General features: G+C 68.3%; 1 protein-coding gene across 3 annotated transcripts in view; it reads right to left on the bottom strand.

Annotated features, from left to right (window-relative positions):
• Positions 1-19,618, bottom strand: part of PTCH2 (patched 2) — a 46,992-nt gene that overhangs the window by 3,084 nt on the left and 24,290 nt on the right. The window contains exons 5-23 of one of the 3 annotated variants that reach the window (XM_054038609.1): positions 19,490-19,581; positions 14,132-14,327; positions 12,935-13,056; positions 12,085-12,232; positions 10,713-10,844; positions 10,481-10,636; positions 9,409-9,501; positions 9,072-9,197; positions 7,731-7,849; positions 6,475-6,871; positions 5,897-6,209; positions 5,204-5,346; positions 4,903-5,083; positions 4,226-4,509; positions 3,136-3,273; positions 2,461-2,603; positions 1,393-1,492; positions 678-944; positions 97-540 (exon numbers count right to left, since the gene is read on the bottom strand). In XM_054038609.1, coding sequence (XP_053894584.1) covers positions 97-540; positions 678-944; positions 1,393-1,492; positions 2,461-2,603; positions 3,136-3,273; positions 4,226-4,509; positions 4,903-5,083; positions 5,204-5,346; positions 5,897-6,209; positions 6,475-6,871; positions 7,731-7,849; positions 9,072-9,197; positions 9,409-9,501; positions 10,481-10,636; positions 10,713-10,844; positions 12,085-12,232; positions 12,935-13,056; positions 14,132-14,327; positions 19,490-19,581 — 3,594 coding nt within the window. Of the gene's footprint in view, positions 1-96; positions 541-677; positions 945-1,392; positions 1,493-2,460; positions 2,604-3,135; positions 3,274-4,225; positions 4,510-4,902; positions 5,084-5,203; positions 5,347-5,896; positions 6,210-6,474; positions 6,872-7,730; positions 7,850-9,071; positions 9,198-9,408; positions 9,502-10,480; positions 10,637-10,712; positions 10,845-12,084; positions 12,233-12,934; positions 13,057-14,131; positions 14,328-19,489; positions 19,582-19,618 lie in introns of those variants that run through there. The other 2 variants (XM_054038610.1, XR_008446014.1) reach the window with 2 other exon arrangements.

The following is a 19,618-nucleotide window of genomic DNA, read 5'->3' as shown; positions in this document are numbered from 1 at the left end:
CAGTGCTGGCCCCAGGTAACCCCCAGAGGTGCTGGCACTGCCTGGCAGGGGTGGGGCGAAGGAGCCCCTGGCACAGGGCTCAGTCCCCAGGCTCACCTAGGGCCTTGCAGAGCCATCTGCCCGTCCCGGGTGGTGGAGCACGAGGGTCTTGGGCGCGGCCGAGCCGGGGGCACTGCAGGCGGGCGGGCCGGGCTCCTCCGGGCAGTCGGACTCGCTGTCCTCGTAGCTGTCATGGGTGTAACCCTGCAAGGAGCCCGGCAGGGGCGGGTGCAGGGCCAGCGTCACGGAGGCCGTGGCCGTCACCGTGGTGTAGCTGCCGCTGTAGGCGGGGAGGGCAGTCCGCAGGGGCCAGGGGGCTCGGTGCGGGGCAGTCCTCGCGCCGGGGGGGCCGGGCCGGGGCAGTCTGTGCTGAGGCAAGTCCCTGAGATCTGGGCCGGCCGATGGGAGGGAGTCGCCGGCAGCCAGGGACTGGGTCTGGTTGGTGCTCGGTGGCTCCTTCTTCCCTGGCGGCTCCTGGTTCTCCTGGTAGGTTTTCACCACCTGTGCAGGGCAGAGACTCCCGTGAGTCCAGCAGGCAAAGAGGGAGGCAGGGGGCTGCTAACAGGGGGCAGCTGGAGGCCGCACCCAGGGGGGATGGGGCTGGCGCTGTCTGGCAGGGGCACCGCACCCGCACTCACCGTGATGGTGGGGAAGCTGGGATTCTTGCTGGCCTCCACCAGGACCCGGGCCGGGGCGGGCGGCAGGATGTAGGCGCCGGGGTCGTAGGGCTGGGGGTGGGTCAGCCCCGAGCCCGCGGTGCTCTCCGAGTAGTACTCCGAGTCCAGGGAGTCCGCAAAGGCGCCGGGCCAGGCCGGGGGCGGCCGCATGTAGAAGCCGTGATGGCTGATGGGTGGTGGGATGGGCTCTGGTGACGGCAGGCGGCTGCCATTATCCGCCGGGATGACCTGGGGGGAGGAGGGCGCAGGGTGAGACGGGAAGGCAACGGGATGTCCAGAGGGTACAGGGAACTGGGCTGGGGCACTATCAGAGCCAGGGCTGGCCCTTCTCAATGGGCTCCAGGCCTGCAGAGGCAGCTTTAGGACAGGTGCCCCCGGTCCAGCTCAATCGAGCGTTAACTCTGAAACCTAATGGTGGTCATTTTAACCTCAGCACTGATCATTCTCCAAGAAACATCTAGCTCCCATGGGCTTGTGGGTAGAGCCTGTGGGTGTGGGCGGAGCCAGTGTGAGGCACAGACCACTGTTTCCCCCTCCCCCCATCTGACCCTGGCACCCAGCAAGGGAGAGGCAGACTTGGGAATGAACCCAGGCATCCTGGTGGCCATGCCCCTCTTCAAGCACTAGTCTCCACTCCCTGCCAGGCCCCATTGCAGGGGGGTCCGGGGGCTCTCACCTCGGCCGGGGGCCCGATGACCGACAGCAGGACGGGCAGCAGCACCAGGCCGTTCAGGAGGCCCAAGACAGTCAGGACGGTGAGCACGGCAAAGAAATACCTGGCAGAGGAGACAGAGTGAGAGGAGCCCGGCCACGCCATGGGGACGGGGCATCCCAGCATGCTTTGTAAACAGGGCCCACCCCCTCAGCCCTGACAGGTAGAGTAGGAACATCGCAGAGGCAAATGGGCCAGGGGGGTGCACAGCACCCACGCAGTGGGGCCTTGCGCCCCCCACCCCATGACCCCAGCCAGCTCTGCTGCCCTAGGGCGGCCTCTCTGGCCAGCCTCCCAACACCGCTGCCCTCATGCACCCCTGCACGCTTATGCACACCCACACACCCCTGCATGCTCACACCCACCCCTGCACGCTTACGCACACCCATACATCATCCACACCCCTGGGGAATCCTTGCATGTTCTCACACGCACACACACACACACACACACACACGCACCCCTGCACGCTTACGCACACCCATACATCCCCCCGGGCACACCCGCATGCACCCACACCCCCAGGAACCCCTGCACGCTCACACCCACCCACACCCACACACCCCTGCATGCTTACGCACACCCATACATCCCCCGGGCACACCCGCATGCACCCACACCACCAAGAACCCCTGCACGCTCACACCCATCCACACCCATCCATCCACCCGGGCACACCCGCATGCGCCCACACCCCCGGCAACCCCTGCATGCTCACACCCATCCACACACCCCTGCACGCTCACCCACATGCACAGACACACCCCTGGATACCCCTGTACGCTCACACACGCCCACACCCACACCCACACCCGGGCATCCCTGCCTGCTTGCACACAACCCCCCCCACATGCCTGCACACTCGCCTATGCCCCCCCCCACACCTGTGGACCACTGCACGCTTGCAGACACCCCACACATAACCCCCCCAGGCACTCTGGGCACGTCTGCACCCCTGGCCACAGCCGCATGCCCCCCCCGGCTCCCCAGGGCTGAGCTAAAGAGGCGTTCTCCCCTCCCCCACGCTGGTACCTCAGGATGAAGTCGAACTCGGAGCCGGCCAGCATGAGAAGGCCCAGCAGTGTGGAGAGCGCCCCGTCCAGCACGGGTGCCAACGTGTGCTCCAGGGCCAGGGCCGAGCGCAGCGTCCGGCTCCCCATGGCCGTCAGGAACCCCTGGGGGCAGGACACGGCTCAGCTCTGGGCCGGCGTGGGCAGAGAGACGGACTGACCCTAACCCCCTCCCCCCGATGGACTGACCCTTCCCCTCCCCCCGGGGCCGGCTGGACAGACTGCCCCTGCCCTCCCCCTGCTGCCCCCCCCTTTCCTGGCCGGGGAGGGTCTCCAGCCGGCTGGGCTCTAGAGGTGGTTGACGCTGGCCTGGGGGCCAGGTTCACAGAGGGCTGGGGGGAGCTGGGCTCAGCGGGAGATGGGGGGTTTGTGCCCCTTTCACTAGTGGGCCCCGAGTGCATCTCATGGCTGAGCTCTGGTGAGCGGGGCCTGCCAGCGCCCCAGGGCTTGCCCAGCTAGGCTGGGGGGGGGGCTGGGGTAGCTGGACACCCCCAGGCTGGGAGCCGCAGGGAGACGGTGCCAGAACAGGTGCTGCCCTGGCCCAAATGGGCTTCTCCCGACCTTTGTGGGGCTGCGCTGGGGTCGGATCCGCAGGGGGCCCAGCCCTGCTGGCCCAGGCGACCCCCCCCCGACTCACCAGGGCCACGTGGACGGTGAACTCGACGCCGATGCCCACCGAGGCGATGAGGATCACGGCCGGGATGGCGCTCAGCTTGATGCCCATCAACCCCATCATCCCGAAGAGCTCCACCGTCATCATGGCCAGCACGGCCACCTGCCGGGCACGGGGGAGAGTCGGCCAGAGAGCAGGGACCACCCCACTGCATCCGCCCCATGGCCCTGTCCCCCCCATGGCCCTGCCCCACGGCATCCACCCCACGGCCCTGGCCCACAGCCCTGCCCCACGGCATCCGCACCACGGCATCCGTCCCACTGCCCTGCCCCAATGCATCCGCCCCATGGCCCTGCCCCACAGCATCTGCCCCACTGTGCCGCTGCATCACTCTGCACCCTCCTGTCTGCCTCACTGCACTGTCCCATGACCCTCTGTCCCACTGCTCTGCCCCATGGCAGCCATCCACTCTGCCCCAGACAAGAGCCAGGGTGATGGGTGCCCTATTGCTGTGAACGATACCAATTACAGACGCTTTGCCCAGCCGCCCGGGGAAGCGGCACCATGGGTGTGTGAAGAGACATGCCGATGGCCGGGGGGGGTGGCGGGGAGGACGCCAGGTCAGGTCGGGGGTATTTGGAATGAACACCCCCCCAAATCACCAATGGGATCTGCTTGCCTGGAGCCCAGGGGTCAGCGCTCCGGTGAAAGCACCCGCCCAGGCGGAGGGAGGGGAGCTATGCCAGGGACCCCCAGGCTGGGAGAGCGCCGGTGCCAGCGGGTGGAAGCCCGGCCAGGCCAGGGAAAGGCACCGGCTCCCAGTACCCAGCTCCGGGCTGCGTCCCAAGCCAGCCCCTCCTGGTCCATTCCCCACCCTGGCCCTGGGAGCTCCGGCTCAGCCCCTGGAGCCGCTCGGGAGGCGCTGGACTGTGTTCCAGCCTGGGGGCGATCGGGGGCTCCAGGGGGCCCGTCCGTGAACAAGGCGCCCCAGGCCAGGTCTCGAGTGACAGCTGCAGGGCCAGAGGGCCCAGGTCCCAGCTCTCCCAGGGATCCCGGGGGGCTGGGCAGCGTCTGAACCCCACCCCGTGGTGCCCCCCGCCCCGGGCGCACTCACGATGATGCCGGCGGTCCAGGGGTTGAGCAGCAGCACGGCGCACACCAGGAAGGTGCAGGCCAGCACGATGCTGACGGCCAGCAGGAACCAGTGGCGCAGGCCGATGTACTGCTCCCAGAAGAGGAAGGGGTAGCCGCTGGGGTAGCTGGCCACGCCACGCTCCCGGGCCGCCTCCTCGCACACAGCCCGCACGCTCTCGATGGCCTCCACAAAGTCCGCTGTCTGGCGCAGGCCACTCAGGTAGAAGGGGAACTGGGCGAACTCCAGGGGCTGGGCTGCGGGGACTGGGGGGAAGGGGCAGCGAGGGTCAGGCGGGGGGACACCACGGCCTCTGCCCTCCCGACACTGCCCCCTTCCTCCTCCCACGCCGGCGCCCGGGCCAGCCCAGATGGGTGGGCAACACTGGAACGGGGAGCTCAGTACAACTAGGGTTCCAGCTGGCGTGTGTGGCTGGACCCTGTGTGGTGCGCTGGCGCATGGGGGTGGCAGGACCCTGTGTGGCATGTGGGGGGTGCCCTGCTGGACACTGCATGGCAAGCTGGTGCATGGGGGTGTGCCCAGCAGGACCCTGTGTGGCGTGTGTGGGGTGTCTGGCAGGACGCGTGCTGGCACGTGCCCAGCCTGCATCTGCCCATGCGTGCCCATGCGTGCCCAGACGTGCCCGCGACTGCACTCACTTCGCAGGTTCTCGCCGGTGGCATCATACTTGTCGTGGATCCACTCGGGCGGCGGGGGGTAGAAGTTGGCGTGGGAGGCGGCGACACCCAGCGGGTCGTTGCTCACCCACACGGTCAGGCAGATGTAGAAGGTCTCTGGGGGGATGATGCCGTTCTCGTCCACCAGGCGGCGCGTGGTGAGCTGTGGGGAGCAGACGGGCATGGGGTGAGTTGCGGGGGCCGGAGGGTCTGGCCAGCTCAGAGGCGAGTTCAAGGCCAGGCCAGGCTCTCGGGCAGGGCCGGGCACAGGGCCGGCTCACACCTGGTTGTAGTTGAATGGCTCCTTCTTGTCGCCCGTCTGAATGAGCAGCTTGTAGGCCAGCGCGCCGTCCTCGGAGCCGTTCCGGTAGCTGTCGCGGGTGATGCGCCCGGCCTGCCACTCCTTGTCGAAGGCGGCCTGCAGGCCTGGGGACAGAGCGCGGGGGTTACGGGGATGGACGGAGACCTCCCAGGGGCACGCAGGGCAGGCGGGGGCAGGCGGAGGCTGGCAGGGACACACAGGGCAGGCGGGGGCCGGCAGGGCAGGTGAAGGCAGATGGAGGCTGGCAGGGGCACGCAAGGCAGGTGGGGGCAGATGGAGGCTGGCAGGGGCATGCAAGGCAGGCGGGGGCATGCAGGGCAGGTGAAGGCAGATGGAGGCTGGCAGGGGCACACAGGACAGGTGGAGGCTGGCAGGGGCACGCAGGGCAGATGGAGGCTGGCAGGGGCACACAGGACAGGCGGGGGCCAGCAGGGGCACACAGGGCAGGCAGGGGCAGGCGGAGGCTGGCAGGGGCACGCAGGACAGTCGGGGGCCGGCAGGGGCACACAGGGCAGGCAGGGGCAGGCGGAGGCTGGCAGGGGCACACAGGACAGGCGGGGGCCAGCAGGGGCACACAGGGCAGGTGGGGGCAGGCGGAGACTGGCAGGGGCACACAGGACAGGTGGGGGCCGGCAGGGCAGGCGGGATCCTCACCTCGCAGCCAATCCTGGAAGTAGTGCAGCCACATCTTGGGCGGCTGGCGGGCGTGGTCGCGCACCACGTGCTGCAGGGCACCCAGGGCCCGGTGCAGGGCGTACAGCGCCTCCTGCGAGCTGGGGTAGTGGAAGCCGCCCTTGGTGGCGATGAAGACGTGGTAGAAGGAGAAGTACTTGGACTGGGTGGCGATGAAGGCGTGCTCCTTGGTGCCCCGCGGCACGATGTCCGTCAGGTACAGCCCGTCGTGCACCAGTGTGCTGCCATACAGGCTGAGGCCTAGCAACGCCAGGAACAGCAGCACCACGATGCCCTGGGGACGGGGAGCCCGTCAGGCTGGGCCGGGCGCCCCCTTGGGCAGGGCAGAGCCCCCCGCCCCCTGCCCTGCAGCACAGCGCCACAGCTCCCCCCGGAGTGCCAGGGAGCCCCCCAGCATTCCCCTGCACAGCCTGGGAGTTACCCCAGTCCCCAGTCTCCCCAGCACTGCCATGGTCCACCCCCGGCCCCCCACCTTGCACCCCTCCCCAGGGCGATGAGGGGCCCACGGGAGCCGGGGGCGGCAGGCCCAGCCCCCCTACCTTGGTCTGGGTTTGCAGCAGGAGGGGGGCGTACTTCTCCCTGGCGAAGTCAGCCAGATTCCAGCGGCACAGGGGCAGCGGCACGCACTCCCGGCCCCCCTTGGTCCCGTCCAGCTGGGCCAGCAGGTCGCGGGTGGAGCTGGCCGGGGCAAAGAGCTGGGAGCCCAGCGGGTCGGCAGGGGCCAGCGGCGCGGTGCAGACCTGGGCGGTGGGCGGCAGGATGGTGACAACGTGCCGGCCCGAGGGGTCACAGCGGGTGAAGGCCTGCACCGTGGTGGTGATCTGGGTGCTGGTGGCCACAGCCGGGTGCCCATAGGGCGAGGGGTGAGAGGCGTGGTTCTCGTTGGCGTCGGCGTACTCCTGCGGCTGGATCTGGATGACACGGGTGGAGCACGGGCTGGGGGAGGAGGAGCCGGGGGACATTCAAAGAGCTGCCCTTGTGCTCACCGCACCCACTGCTGGGAGTGGGATTTCTCCCTGGAGCGACCCCCCCCCCCCGGCCACCCCAGGAAAGGCGCCCAGCTGTGCTCAAGCCAGGGGGCGAGGCCCCAAGCACCCCCCAGAGCCATTGCTTAGCCCTGCCAGCTGGGGCCCGATCCTGGCCCGGCAGAATGATCTGCACAGGGGCTGCCTGCGGGCACACGCTTGGGCCCAGCCGTGCCTGGCACGTGGGCTCTGCCGCCCATCGCCGTCCCTCCCAGAGCACAGCACGGGCCTGGCTCTGCCCTGGGCGCCCCCCACCCCTCCCAGAGCACGGCACGGGCCTGGCTCTGCCCTGGGCGCCTCCCACCCCTCCCAGAGCACGGCACGGGCCTGGCTCTGCCCTGGGCGCCCCCCACCCCTCCCGGAGCACGGCGCGGGCCTGGCTCTGCCCTGGGCGCCCCCCACCCCTCCCGGAGCACGGCGCGGGCCTGGCTCTGCCCTGGGCGCCCCCCACCCCTCCCAGAGCACAGCACGGGCCTGGCTCTGCCCTGGGCGCCCCCCACCCCTCCCGGAGCACGGCGCGGGCCTGGCTCTGCCCTGGGCGCCCCCCACCCCTCCCGGAGCACGGCGCGGGCCTGGCTCTGCCCTGGGCGCCCCCCACCCCTCCCGGAGCACGGCGCGGGCCTGGCTCTGCCCTGGGCGCCCCCCACCCCTCCCGGAGCACGGCGCGGGCCTGGCTCTGCCCTGGGCGCCCCCCACCCCTCCCGGAGCACGGCGCGGGCCTGGCTCTGCCCTGGGCGCCCCCCACCCCTCCTGGCGGCGGGAGACGGCACCTGTAGAAGCAGCACAGGACGTCGAGCCGCTGGTCCTGGCGTCGGTGCAGGTCCAGGCTCAGGATGGCTGGGAAGATGAGCAGCACCATGGCGAAGTTAAACACCACCACCACGGCAGCCTGCAGGGACACGGGGCGCAGAGCTCAGGCCACGGGGCTCGAAGGGTTAAACCCTGCTCACCACCCTGCCGGGGAGCCAGGGTCTGCATGTCCGACACGCGTGTGAGGCCATGTCACAGCTCGGCCAGTAACGGGGCCTGGGTCTCCATGTGTGTCTGACACGCGTGTGGGGCCATGTCACACCTCGGCCAGTAACGGGGCCTGAATCTGTGTGTGTGTCTGACACATGTGTGGGCCCATGTCACACCTCGGCCAGTAACGGGGCCTGGGTCTCTGTGTGTGTCTGACATACGTGTGGGCCCATGTCACACCTCGGTCAGTAACGGGGACTGGGTCTGTGTGTGTCTGACACGCGTGTGGGCCCATGTCACACCTCGGCCAGTAACGGGGCCTGGGTCTCTGTGTGTGTCCGACACGCGTGTGGGCCCATGTCACACCTCGGCCAGTAACGGGGCCTGGGTCTGTGTGTGTCTGACACGCGTGTGGGCCCATGTCACACCTCAGCCAGTAACGGGGCCTGGGTCTCAGTGTGTGTCCGACACGTGTGTGGGGTCATGTTCCACCTCGGTCAGTTGCGGTGCCCAGGGCTCTCTGCCAGGACTGGGAGTGGAAGTCTGTTGGCAGAGGGGCCTTCTCCCCACCCGTGCTGATGAATCCCAGTGACCCCCAGGAGCCGTGGGCAGGGTGACCCCCAAGCTCCCCAGACAACTGGCTGCTAGACACGCCAGACCCTCGCAGCCCCCCCGAGCACTGGGAGCCCCGGGTTCTAGCTCGGCTCCCCCCAAGGTACCCGAAGGCGGGGCAGTGTGTAGGGGACGAGGGCCTGGACTGGGACAGGGCAGGGCAGATGGGCATGGGGGGTATGAGCAGGACCCGCCCAGCTGGCATCGCCTCGTCTCCTCAATACTGCCAGCTTGGCTGGGATGGGCAGACGGACTCACGCCCAGGGAGAGCTGCAGGGCGAGGGTGGACACGGCCCCCCCGTGACCCTGGGGTACAATGGGCAGAGGAAGAGGCACGAAAGGCAGAGGGACTTGGGGGGGGGAGAGAGTTCCACCTGCAGGGAGAAGGGGCGAAGGGCAAGGGCGGGGTGGGTGTTGGGGGGCCCGTACCCGCAGGGAGAAAGGGCGCAGGGCGAGGGCGGGGTGGGTGTTGGGGGGCCCGTACCCGCAGGGAGAAGGCGCACAGGGCGAGGGCGGGGTGGGTGTTGGGGGGCCCGTACCTGCAGGGAGAAGGCGCGCAGGGCAGGGATGGGCACCAGGGCTGCCATGAAGAAGGCGATCATGTTGCTGATCGAGGTGAGGGCCACGCTGGTGCCCGTGCGTCTCAGGCACTCGCCCGTCCGCTCCTGTGGGGGAAACAAACAGGACAGGTCACCCAGTGCCCTGCGCCCACTCCCCCCCCGAGGCAGGTCACCCAGCGCCCCACGCCTGCCACCGCCCCCCGAGGCAGGTCACCCAGCGCCCCCCACCCGCCCCCGCCCCCCGAGGCAGGTCACCCAGCGCCCCCCACCCGCCCCCGCCCCCCGAGGCAGGTCGCCCAGGCCAGGGTGGCCTCACCTTGAAGGGGACGTGCTGGCTGGTCTCGGTGAAGGCGTGAGCCAGGAGGAACATATCGTCCACCCCGATGCCCAGGGCCAGGAATGGCAGCACCTGTAGGGACAGAAACCAGCCTCCATACTGAGCTTCTGCAGCCGGTACAGCTGCCAGCACCCCAGTGCTGCCTCTCCCTGCGCTGGAGTGTGCCCACCTCTGGGGGAGAAGCACCCGCCACAGCTCCACCCGGAGAACCCAGGATCCCATGGGAACAGGGCTCGGGATCCCACAGGCTGGGGCACAGCCCCCCGGTCTGCCTCCCCGCAAGGGCAGCTAGCGCCCCGCACCAGGCTCAGACGCTGGGGAGAGCGCCCCCTACTGACCCCCTGTGACGAACTGGGACTGTTCTTACTGTGGTCTGTGAATGCTGACAGGGGAGTGCGGCTAGAACGGTCTGCATTGGGGGATGGGAGACTGACCGAGGGAGAATACCTGAGCGTGTAACATGAGAACCCAGGGAGGGGTTAGAGGCCAGGTGACACCTTTGCCCGGGGAAACTGAACAAAGGCTGTGGGAGGGGTCGCTGAAGGAGAGTTTCGGGAGCTGGCTGGTGGAGCGGCGGGGAGGCAGACGGGGCTCTGACCTCCCAAGGGGGCTGTGGGGCCCTGGGACCCCAAGATGGACCTAACCGGGGGGGATCCTGTTGTCTGTGCCTGCAAGACCTGTCTTGGACTGTGTTCCTGTCGTCTAAATAAACCTTCTGCTTTACTGGCTGGCTGAGAGTCATGGTGAATCGCAGGAAGCCGGGGGTGCAGGCCCTTGTGTCCCCACACACTCCGTGACTCCCCGCCCACCCCACGCCCTGCTCCACAGCACAGCGCCCCCTAGTGCTGCACTAGGGCATCAGGGCCTGCCCTGATGGCGAGGGCAGAGTGCCCGTGTTATTCCCGCAGGTCTCCCATACGGCTGCGGAGCAGGTGAGAAGGCGGGTCCCGGCCCCGGAGGTGCCAGCTCCAGCCCCCGTGCAGGAGAGTGAGCAAAGCACGACAGGCAGGCAGTTCTCCCCATGGCCCTGCCCGGCCTTGGCATGCGGTACCTGGGTGGTGGCTGCGTTGAAGGAGATCCCCAGCAGCGAGCAGAGCCCGAGTCCTGACGCCACGGACAGGGCCACCAGCAGGACGCCGGCCAGGCCCACGGCCCCCTGGGATTTGGAGCAGTCCCAGCGCAGCATTGTCACGCAGGCGTACGCGAGCTGGAAGCAGAGCAGGGGCGGGGTTAGCACGGGCGGGGTTAGCGCGGGCGGGCAGGGGGCGGGGGAAGGTACCTACCATCAGGAGGTAGCCCCCGGCCACGCGGATGGCGCTCACGTCCGAGAAGGACTTCAGGATGTCGCTGAGCGTGGTGGTGGAGAAGGCGTGGACACGCTGGGAGCTGTTCTGCGGGAGGCAGTCCTGTGCCACCTGGGGAGAGACAGGGCCTCAGAGACACGGCCGGAGGGCATCGCGCCCAGGCAGCCCCATGGGCAGCCCCCTGGCCATGTACCTCTCCCAGGGGGCAGCCCTCCCCCTGCCACACCCCTCCCAGGGGGCAGCCCTCCCACCATCCTCCGCCCCTCGCGGTGGGCACCCCACCCCTGCTACGCCACACACCTCCCAGCAGACAGTCTGCCCCCACCACGCACCTCCAACAGGCACCCGACCCCCTGCTACGCCCCTCCCAATGGGCAGCCCTCCCTCCCCCCACCACACTCTTCCCAGCAGGCAGCCTGTGCCCTCCGCCACGCCACTCCCAGCGGGCAGCCTGTGCCCTCCGCCACGCCACTCCCAGCGGGCAGCCCACCCCCTGCCACGCCACTCCCAGCAGGCAGCCTGTGCCCTCTGCCACGCCACTCCCAGCAGGCAGCCTGTGCCCTCCGCCATGCCACTCCCAGCGGGCAGCCTGTGCCCTCTGCCATGCCACTCCCAGTGGGCAGCCTGTGCCCTCCGCCATGCCACTCCCAGCAGGCAGCCTGTGCCCTCCGCCACGCCACTCCCTGTGGGCAGCCCACCCCCTGCGACGCCCCTCCCAATGGGCAGCCCTCCCTCCCCCCACCACACTCTTCCCAGCGGGCAGCCTGTGCCCTCCCCATGAGGCAAAGCGGGAGGAGGCTGCAGCCAAACCCCAGGCCGGGGGCTCTGCCGTGGTCTGGCAGCGGGCCAGGGCCGAATCTGGCTGAGCCCCTGTCGGGCCCTGCAGCCAAGGGCCCCTGCGGGAACCTGGCACTAACAGCTGGGGGAAGAGGGAGCCCTGAACCCATCCCAAGCCGGCCAGAGCTGCCTCCGGCACTGCCCCAGCCAGGCCTCAATGCCAGACGTGCTGAGCCCTCTGTGGGACTCCGACTCCCACAGGGGGGCTGAGCGCAGACACTGAGAGATCACTGGGGGTCCACACCCCCGCTCCCATTTCACCAGAGCCCCCAGAACATGGCCATGTAGCACCATGCTGCCCTTCACCAAGCACACTCAGCCCCCCGGCACGCTCACCCCCCCTGGCACGCTCACACACTCCCGGCACGCTCAGCCGTGCACACCCACGGTGAGACATGCACACAGACGTGTGCACAGAGACCCCGCAAGTCCCACCGTGTTGCTCTGTTGATGAGTGGCCACCCCCGTCCCCCTACAGGGTGGGGATCGGCCCCCCGCTCCCAGCCCCTCCTACCTCCACAAACTCCCTCTGCCAGGCCTCCAGGATGGCAGCCGCCTTCTCCTCACTCCAGCCGATGTCCTGGATCTCGTAGTCGTCCCTGAAGTGCTCGTAGAGCTGCCGCGGGCTCATTAGCAGAAACATGCTCTGCAGGGCCTCAGCGCTGCCGGGACAGGACACACCTAAGGGCCCAGCCATGGGACCCCTAGTGCCCAACGGAGCGCCCCAGCCCGGCCCGCGTCCCCCCCCAAGCGCCCCAGCCCCCAGTGTCCCCCCCCCAAGCGCCCCAGCCCACCCCGCATCCCCCCCGAGCGCCCCAGCCCCCAGTGTCCCCCCCCCAAGCGCCCCAGTCCACCCCGCATCCCCCCTGAGCGCCCCAGCCCCCAGTGTCCCCCCCGAGCACCTAGCCCGCCCTGCGTCCCCCCCAGAGCGCCCCAGCCCGGCCCGTGTCCCCCCCCCGAGCACCCAGCCCGCCCTGCGTCCCCCCCAGAGCGCCCCAGCCCCGCCCCCAGTGTCGTCGTCCCCCCCAGAGCACCCCATCTGCACGGGCGGCCCTGCCCCCAGTGTCCCCTCCAGAGCACTGCAGCCCGGAAGCCCCCAAACCCCTGGGCTGGCCTAGGTGGAAACCCTGTCCCAGCGACCCCAGCCTGGGCACTCCCTGCTTGCTCGAAAGGAAATCCGAGAATCCCAAGCAGCTCGGGGGCAGCGGGTCGGGCGCCCAGGCGGGAGAGAACTCAAAGCGCCTTCGCTCTCCCCGCCACGTCCATTCCCCACCCCGCCGCGTGGGCTCATCCATGGGAAAGTGACCGGCTCCACACGGGGGGAGTCTGAGGCCCAGGCCTCACCCCCCCGTGCCCACGCTTACCTCAGCAGCCTGCCCTGCGGGTCCTTCGTGGTGCCCCCCAGGATCAGCTCCTCTTGCCAGTGCATGAATTTGCGGGAGAAGCCGTGGCAGCCCCCTGTCAGCTCGGCAGGGATGTCGGGGTCCTGGGGGGAGCAGAGGGGTGGGGTGGGTGAGCCAGGCCGTGCACCTCCCAGGCTCAAAACGTTGTGAGGGGAGCTGGGCCCTCAGCCGCACGGGCGCCACCTTGGCGGGGAGGCCTGAGGCCTCCCAGCTGCTGGCTCCAGCCGCTGGGAGCTGCACCGGGCAGGCGGGAGCTGGGGCAGGGTCCAGGGCACACACACAAGACCCGAGACCGCCCGGCTGGCCCGGCTCTCCAGCTGCCTCGAGCCATCGGGCATGGCTAAAAGTAGGAACCGACCTTGCAGATTCTGCACTTTACTGTGCTGGGGGAGCGAAGCCGCTGGCTCCGGATCGGGGCTGCGGACCCGCAGGGCCCAGTGCTGTCTGCCGGGCGGCAGAGCTAAACCCTGCCAAAGCACTAGCTGCTGGCGAAGGGCCCCGCCCTGCAGTGTGTGTGTGGGGGGGTTTCTTCGCTCTCCGGTTCCTGCGTCCTGCCAGTCTCAGGAGTCACTGGGCGCGTTGCAAAGGGGTCAACGCAGCCTCAGCAAGGGCTGGGGGACACGGCGCCCAGACAGGGATGGGGACGGAGCAAGGAGTAGCTTCGAGACTTCCCCAATTCCCTGGCAGGGTCAGAGCCGGGGCCACAGGGATGGCCTGTCTGAAATACCCAGCCGGCTCCTCCACGGCTGGCCACGGAGGACACCAGGGAGCAGCTGGTCCCGCATTTCACCCTGGCAGTGTCGCCCCCACAGAGCCTGCGAGCTGAACTGACACACACACACACACACGCACAAGCAGGGACACATACATACACACAGGCAGAGATACACACACAGAAGAGGCAGGGACACACACACACACACAGGCAGAGATACACACACAGAAGAGGCAGGGACACACACACACACACAGGCAGAGATACACACACAGAAGAGGCAGGGATACACACACACACACAGGCAGAGATACACACACAGAAGAGGCAGGGACACACACACACACACAGGCAGAGATACACACACAGAAGAGGCAGGGATACACACACAGGGACACACACACAGGCAGGGACCCCCCGCCCCCGCGTCTGGCGGCACCCACCTGCTGGCTCAGCCTGTTGGGGGCGCTGGCGGGGCACGCGGGCTCGCGGGGGTTGAGGCAGGGCCGCTCCACGTAGGCCTGCCCCACCTGCGCCTTGTCCAGCAGCTCCCGGAAGCCCTCCAGCGAGGTGAACTGGCCTAGCTCCTCCAGCAGCTGCACAGGGTCCAGGTTCGTCCACTGGATGTCCGGCCGCCCCCTGGCGAAACAGGAGCAAGCGCCCAGAGGGTCAGGGCCCTGGCCGCCTGCCCCTGGATTGACGTCTGGTGATGTGGCCGGGCGGGATCGGGGTCCCCTGCACTGGGCACCTGCCCTCTGGCCATGCCCAGGCTAGTAACGCAGGAGGGTGCCCTCTCGCGGGCCAGGCGGCAGATGGCTGCACACAGGGCTGGTCCCCAGCCACCCAGAAACCTCTGTCCCCAATCCCTGGGTCCCTGACAAACGCCCCTCTCCCTGCGCCCAGGACTCCCCCCTACCCGCTGCAGGAGGGACTAGGGAAAGGGTGGGGTGGGAGCTGTAGCAATGGGGCTGTGAGGATTTGCCAACCCCCTCCCCCCCGTGGGGCTGTGACAGGCCCCTTGCCCCCACCCCTTTGCAAGGCGTCTGCCCCCAAAGCCGGCACCAGATGCCAAGTCAAATAGCATGGCTGATCCTGTTACACGCCCCCGGCCCAGCGCTGCTCCCGGCCCCTCCTTTGTGCCGCCAGTCAGGGCGATTAGCGCCCGCGCCCTGACGTCTTGATAGAGGGGAGCAGGCCGCTGGGCCGGGGCAGGCGGGGGAAAGCGAGAACCGACTGCAAACTGCCCCCCGGGACCTCCCGCCCCCTTCCGTCCCCCCCTGCAGTCCCCACTTCTCCTGGGCCTCCCCCCATTCCTTGCCCTCCAGCTGCTGATGGTGCAGAGGATGTAGCGGGCACAAGGGGACAGCGACTGGCACCTGCCGCTGACATTTGCTTTACAAGCGGGGCAGTGGGGTCCAGTGGGGAAGGAGCTTCTTGGCTCTGCTGCTGACCTGCTGGGTGAGTCCCTTCCCCCATGCCTCAGTTTCCCTCCCACCCTGCGCCAGCCTCTTCTACACAGCGTGTAGGCTGCTTGGAGCAGGGGCTGCTTGCTGCCATGCGTGTGACCTCCCCCCAGCCCCGCCCTGCCGAAGGCAGCCCAGAGCGCATGCCAACGCCCCTCTCTCCCCCTGCACACGGGGAGAGGGCTCCAACCCATGGGCACGAGCGCGGTGGCACAGCCAGGCCCCAGAGATCCCTGGGAAATCACAAAGGGCGTGGGAAGAGCTGGTCCCCTGAAATGCATGGGAGCACCGCGCTGCCTCCCACCCCTGGCCACGCCCTGGGGGGACGGGGTGGGCCCGGGGATGGCCTGGCTCCTCAGCCATCTCCTCACTGTCCCCAGACACAGGGACCCAGCAAAATGCCATTCACTGAAGCCGCCTGGACCCCCAGTGCAGACCATGGGCATGGTCCCAGCCTGCTCCCTGCAGCCCCTCCAGACCGGCTGAAAGCCCCGTCCATCTGGGCTGGGCACGGGGTGGAGAGGGAGCAGCGGGGACCCGCTGGCGCAGGGGCTGCAGGTAGGCAGACCAACAGGAATCCAGCGCCCCCTGGTGTGCAGGCAGGAAGTGGGGCACGTCTGAGTGGAGGAGGGGAAGCAATGCCCGGGGTGGAAGGGCTGTTATCAACCCCTCCCTCTCCCAACAGCCTGGCCGCTCACCCCATCCTCTGCCCCGGATCAGGCCCGGGCCAGCTGCCATCCATGCCGTATAATAACACCGCGCCAGCCCTGGGATCTGCTGGTCTCCTGGTCCCCACGGGATGGGCCGAGGGAACCTGGCCCGACACCCCCCCCAGCACCGCACGGGGGGCTGCGAACCAAACCTTCGACCCACAGGGCCTGAGAGAGACGGGCCAGGCTAAGGGCATGGCCCAGCGGGACAGGGGCACTCCGCAGAGGGGGCGCCAGCCACACGTCAGCGCCCAACGGACTTGGCCAGCCCGGAGGGACTTCGGCGGCCATGGGGCTGAGGCACAGGGCAGATGGCAAGCGAGAGCTCTGCATAGCTTGGGTAAGTGACACGCCTGTGGGGGGGTTAGGCGGGAAACGTCTCGGAGGCGAGACGCAGGGAAGGGCGACCCGGGCGTCTCCACAAGCTCGGGGAAGAGCGAGCCGGCGAACACACCCCAGAAGGATCTAGCCGGGAGCGACTCCAACTGCGGGGCCGGCTTCCGAGGGCAGGGTGGAGCCCCCTCACCAGAGACGCTGGCCCGGCCCCAGAGGTTGGCCCGTAGGGAACAACACTGCACTGGCAGTTGGGGATGGGCGTGGTGGGGCCAGACCCCGGCTTCCTCTTCTATGGCCCTGTGGCTAGAGGTGGGCCCAGCCACCGGACGATCGAACTAGCACTAGCCCTGGCCAATGGGCACCAGCCACCCTATGGCCCTGATCTCGGGCTGGCAGAAGCTGGGGTCTCCTGTGCCAAGGACTCTCCTCCTGCTTTGGTCGTGCAGCTCGGTCCAGCCGTGCCGGCTGGCGGGAGGAGGGCACCGTGGGCCCCAGCCTCTGCATCTGCTTGCTCCAGCTTCCAGCAGGCCGGGCCCAAGGGATTCCAGCGCGTCAGGGAGGATCCGGAGCCGGCCTTTCCTTGGACACGCCAACGCCCTGCCAGGCTCTTCCCAGTGCCCACGGGACCGGCAGCAAAGCAGAGCTACCTCTTCAGACGCTGTCCGCAGCCCCGGCCCCACCTCCTGCTCCAGGAGCTGTGCTGAGCCCGAAGCCGCAGCTCCATCCCCGGGCTTGCCGGGAGAGGGGGGAAGGAGACAGCTTTCCACAGTGCGTTCAAACGCTGGGCAGGGGCCTCAGAACCGCCGTGGCTAGGCCAGGCGAGGACGTGGCAGAGATCCCGGTGGGGGAGCCGTTCCCAGTTCCTGCAGACGGCCACACACCCGCACAGGGTCCGAGCCCGCAAGCACCGAGCGCCCTCTCCACTTGCAGCGTCGGCCCCTGAGTAGATCCTGCCTGACGGGCGAAGGGCGTCTCTGGGCCTCGGCTCTGGCCTGCCCTCCGCTGTATTTCCTCTGGAGCCCACTCAGGAGCAGGAAGCCGGGATGGCAGGGTCCGTGCCGGCTGGCAGGGGCCCACGTCGTGTCGGGCGAGTTCTCCTTTCTCATAAAGGAACGAAGGAAAGAAGAACGGGCTCCGGGAGGAGAAAGGAAGAGCGAGATGAGGCGGAGAAGAGCTGGGCATGGGGCAGAAACTCACTGCAATAATTCACGGCGGCTGGCTCGGAACTGGGCTAGCGCTTTGAGCTTCCCACATACCAAACCGCGCTGCTGCCGCTGCCAGAGAGCTCCTTTATCTGCTGCTTCTTGCTTCACTGAGCCAAGCCGGCCCCTTTTGTTTTCCGCTTTGTTCCCCCTCTCGCGGTGGAAGGGGGAAGAGAGACCCCCTCAGCTGGACTGAAGTGGAAGCCGGGGCAGGGGGAAAAGATGGGAGATTTCAGCCCCTCCGCACTGAGACCCGTTCACGTTCAGGATTGGGAGAGAGATCCCCTTTCCCTCCGGCCCAGGGGCTGGGCACGGGGCAGAAAGGAAGGAAGGAGTGAGGAGCCGGGCCTGGAAGAGGGGTGATCTCACCCCGGCTGTGCCTGCTCCCCGCTCCGCTGACAGCTTCGGAGTGCGACCACAAGATCCCCTGTTACCGGCCGGGGTGCTGTGGCTTCCCGGCAGACTCTGACTCCCGGCATGGCAGATCACAGCTCCCCGGCCACGTTTTTCCCTGCCTCCAGCACCCCCTCCTTTTGCCACCCATCCCAAAGTCAAGGGGGCGGGTGGAGTGGCCCAGGCTTTGGGGGGTTGTTTTACAATCCTTCCCTCCCTTTATCTGCTAGGGTTTGAAAGCCCCCAGCCCCCCTTCTCTCCCGCTCTCGTGGGGCAGCAGGCTGAATACCACCACTATTTCATTTCTTGGGCAACTGGCGGCTTTCAGGCGGCATTAGCATGAGAATGCGGGCGCTGCCGTTTGCTGACAAAGGGCCTCGCAGACAAACAGCCGTGTAAACAGAAAGAATGCCAAGTATTGTTCCCCACCCCCCTCCAGACTCCCCCACGCACCCTCGGAGAAACCTGAGGACCAGCCGGGAGAGAGGCGTCAGGGCCCAACGGGGGCTGCTCCGGCAGCTAATGCACCCAGCTGGGAGCTGGGGTCTCCTGCCGACTCTGGCACTGAGCCGCCAGGCGACCTTGGCCAACTCTCCCCACCTCAGTTTCTATGTCTGTATAACAGGGACAGCGACGTTGACTGCTGACATTCGTCCCCCTCTCCGAGGTGGGTGACTATCGGTGTCCCCACGTACAGGTGAGGAAACCGAGGCACGGGGCAGCACCGCAACTTGCCCAGGGTCACTCAGGGAGTGAGTTGCGGAGCCAGGAACCCAGGAGTCCTGCATTCTGCTGCTCACTCGCAGGGAGGCTTAATTCAAATTCGTGAATAGTGCCTGCAAAACACTCGGGGGTCTCGCAGCCTCTGCACCACCCATCCCTCCAGGGGCAGCGCCAACAGGGCTGGCACACGGGCTGGGCACCGAGGAGCATCAGCTCAGCTACACAGCACGGTGCCCCCGGCCCAGGGCCACAGCCTGCACCGTAACCAGGAGGCACTTGGCCCTGCATCGCCCGCCAGCCCGACCCATACACAGGGTCACGACCATGCCCTGCCCTGGGGGGAGATCACACGTCTGAGCAGTGAGGGTGCGACCCCCTGCTGGGCCTGCTGCCCTCTGAGGAGCCACGGGCCAGTCCAGGAGCAGATGGAGACATCGCACAGCCTGGTGGGCAGTAACCCTGGCCGCGGGGTTGGGCCTACGTGCCCGGGGACTATCGCCATGGGGTGCCCAGCTACTGGAGGGCACTATGGCTTCCCACAGCCTGGATCTGGAGAGGCCCCTGAGAGGGGAGAGGCTGGCTAGGACGCCCAGTGCCCAGGAGCCACCTCACGAGCTGGGGGGCACTCAGAAAAGGGCCGGGGGGAGGAGGAGGGCTGTAAAGGGGGCAGCATGCACAGCTGGCTGAGTGGTGGTCAGGGCCCGCGCGAACAGTCTCAAAGAGCCAAGCGGGCACCGACCCCGGTGGGCAGAGAGAAGAGTCCTGCACGGACTAGCTCCTGCAGGGTGGTACCGGCATGCCAGGGACCCTGGGCGCTGGTGCAGTAGCTAATTGGCAAGCAGTAACTGGGCAGAGCTGGCCACGTGCGCCGCCCCACCGATACCCCGCCAGCCCAGCCGGGAGCCCGCAGGCAGACCCCACTGGGAAAGGGGGACCCAGTCCCTCCCGCAGAGCAGCAGGGGGAGGGCACTCACGGGAGGTAGGCGGAGCCTCCTTGCAGCTTGGCGCCATCCCAGAAGCAGTCCAGCGGGGTCAGGATCACGCAGGGGAAAAGCTTCTCGATCATCTGGGGGAGGGGGCGACACAAGGGGAGGGATCAGAAC

Source organism: Malaclemys terrapin, chromosome 8, assembly GCF_027887155.1.
Source record: "Malaclemys terrapin pileata isolate rMalTer1 chromosome 8, rMalTer1.hap1, whole genome shotgun sequence".
In the NCBI taxonomy this organism is placed as follows: domain Eukaryota; kingdom Metazoa; phylum Chordata; order Testudines; family Emydidae; genus Malaclemys; species Malaclemys terrapin.
Note: the sequence above shows the minus strand (reverse complement) of the source record. Positions and strands in the feature narration are given on the sequence as shown.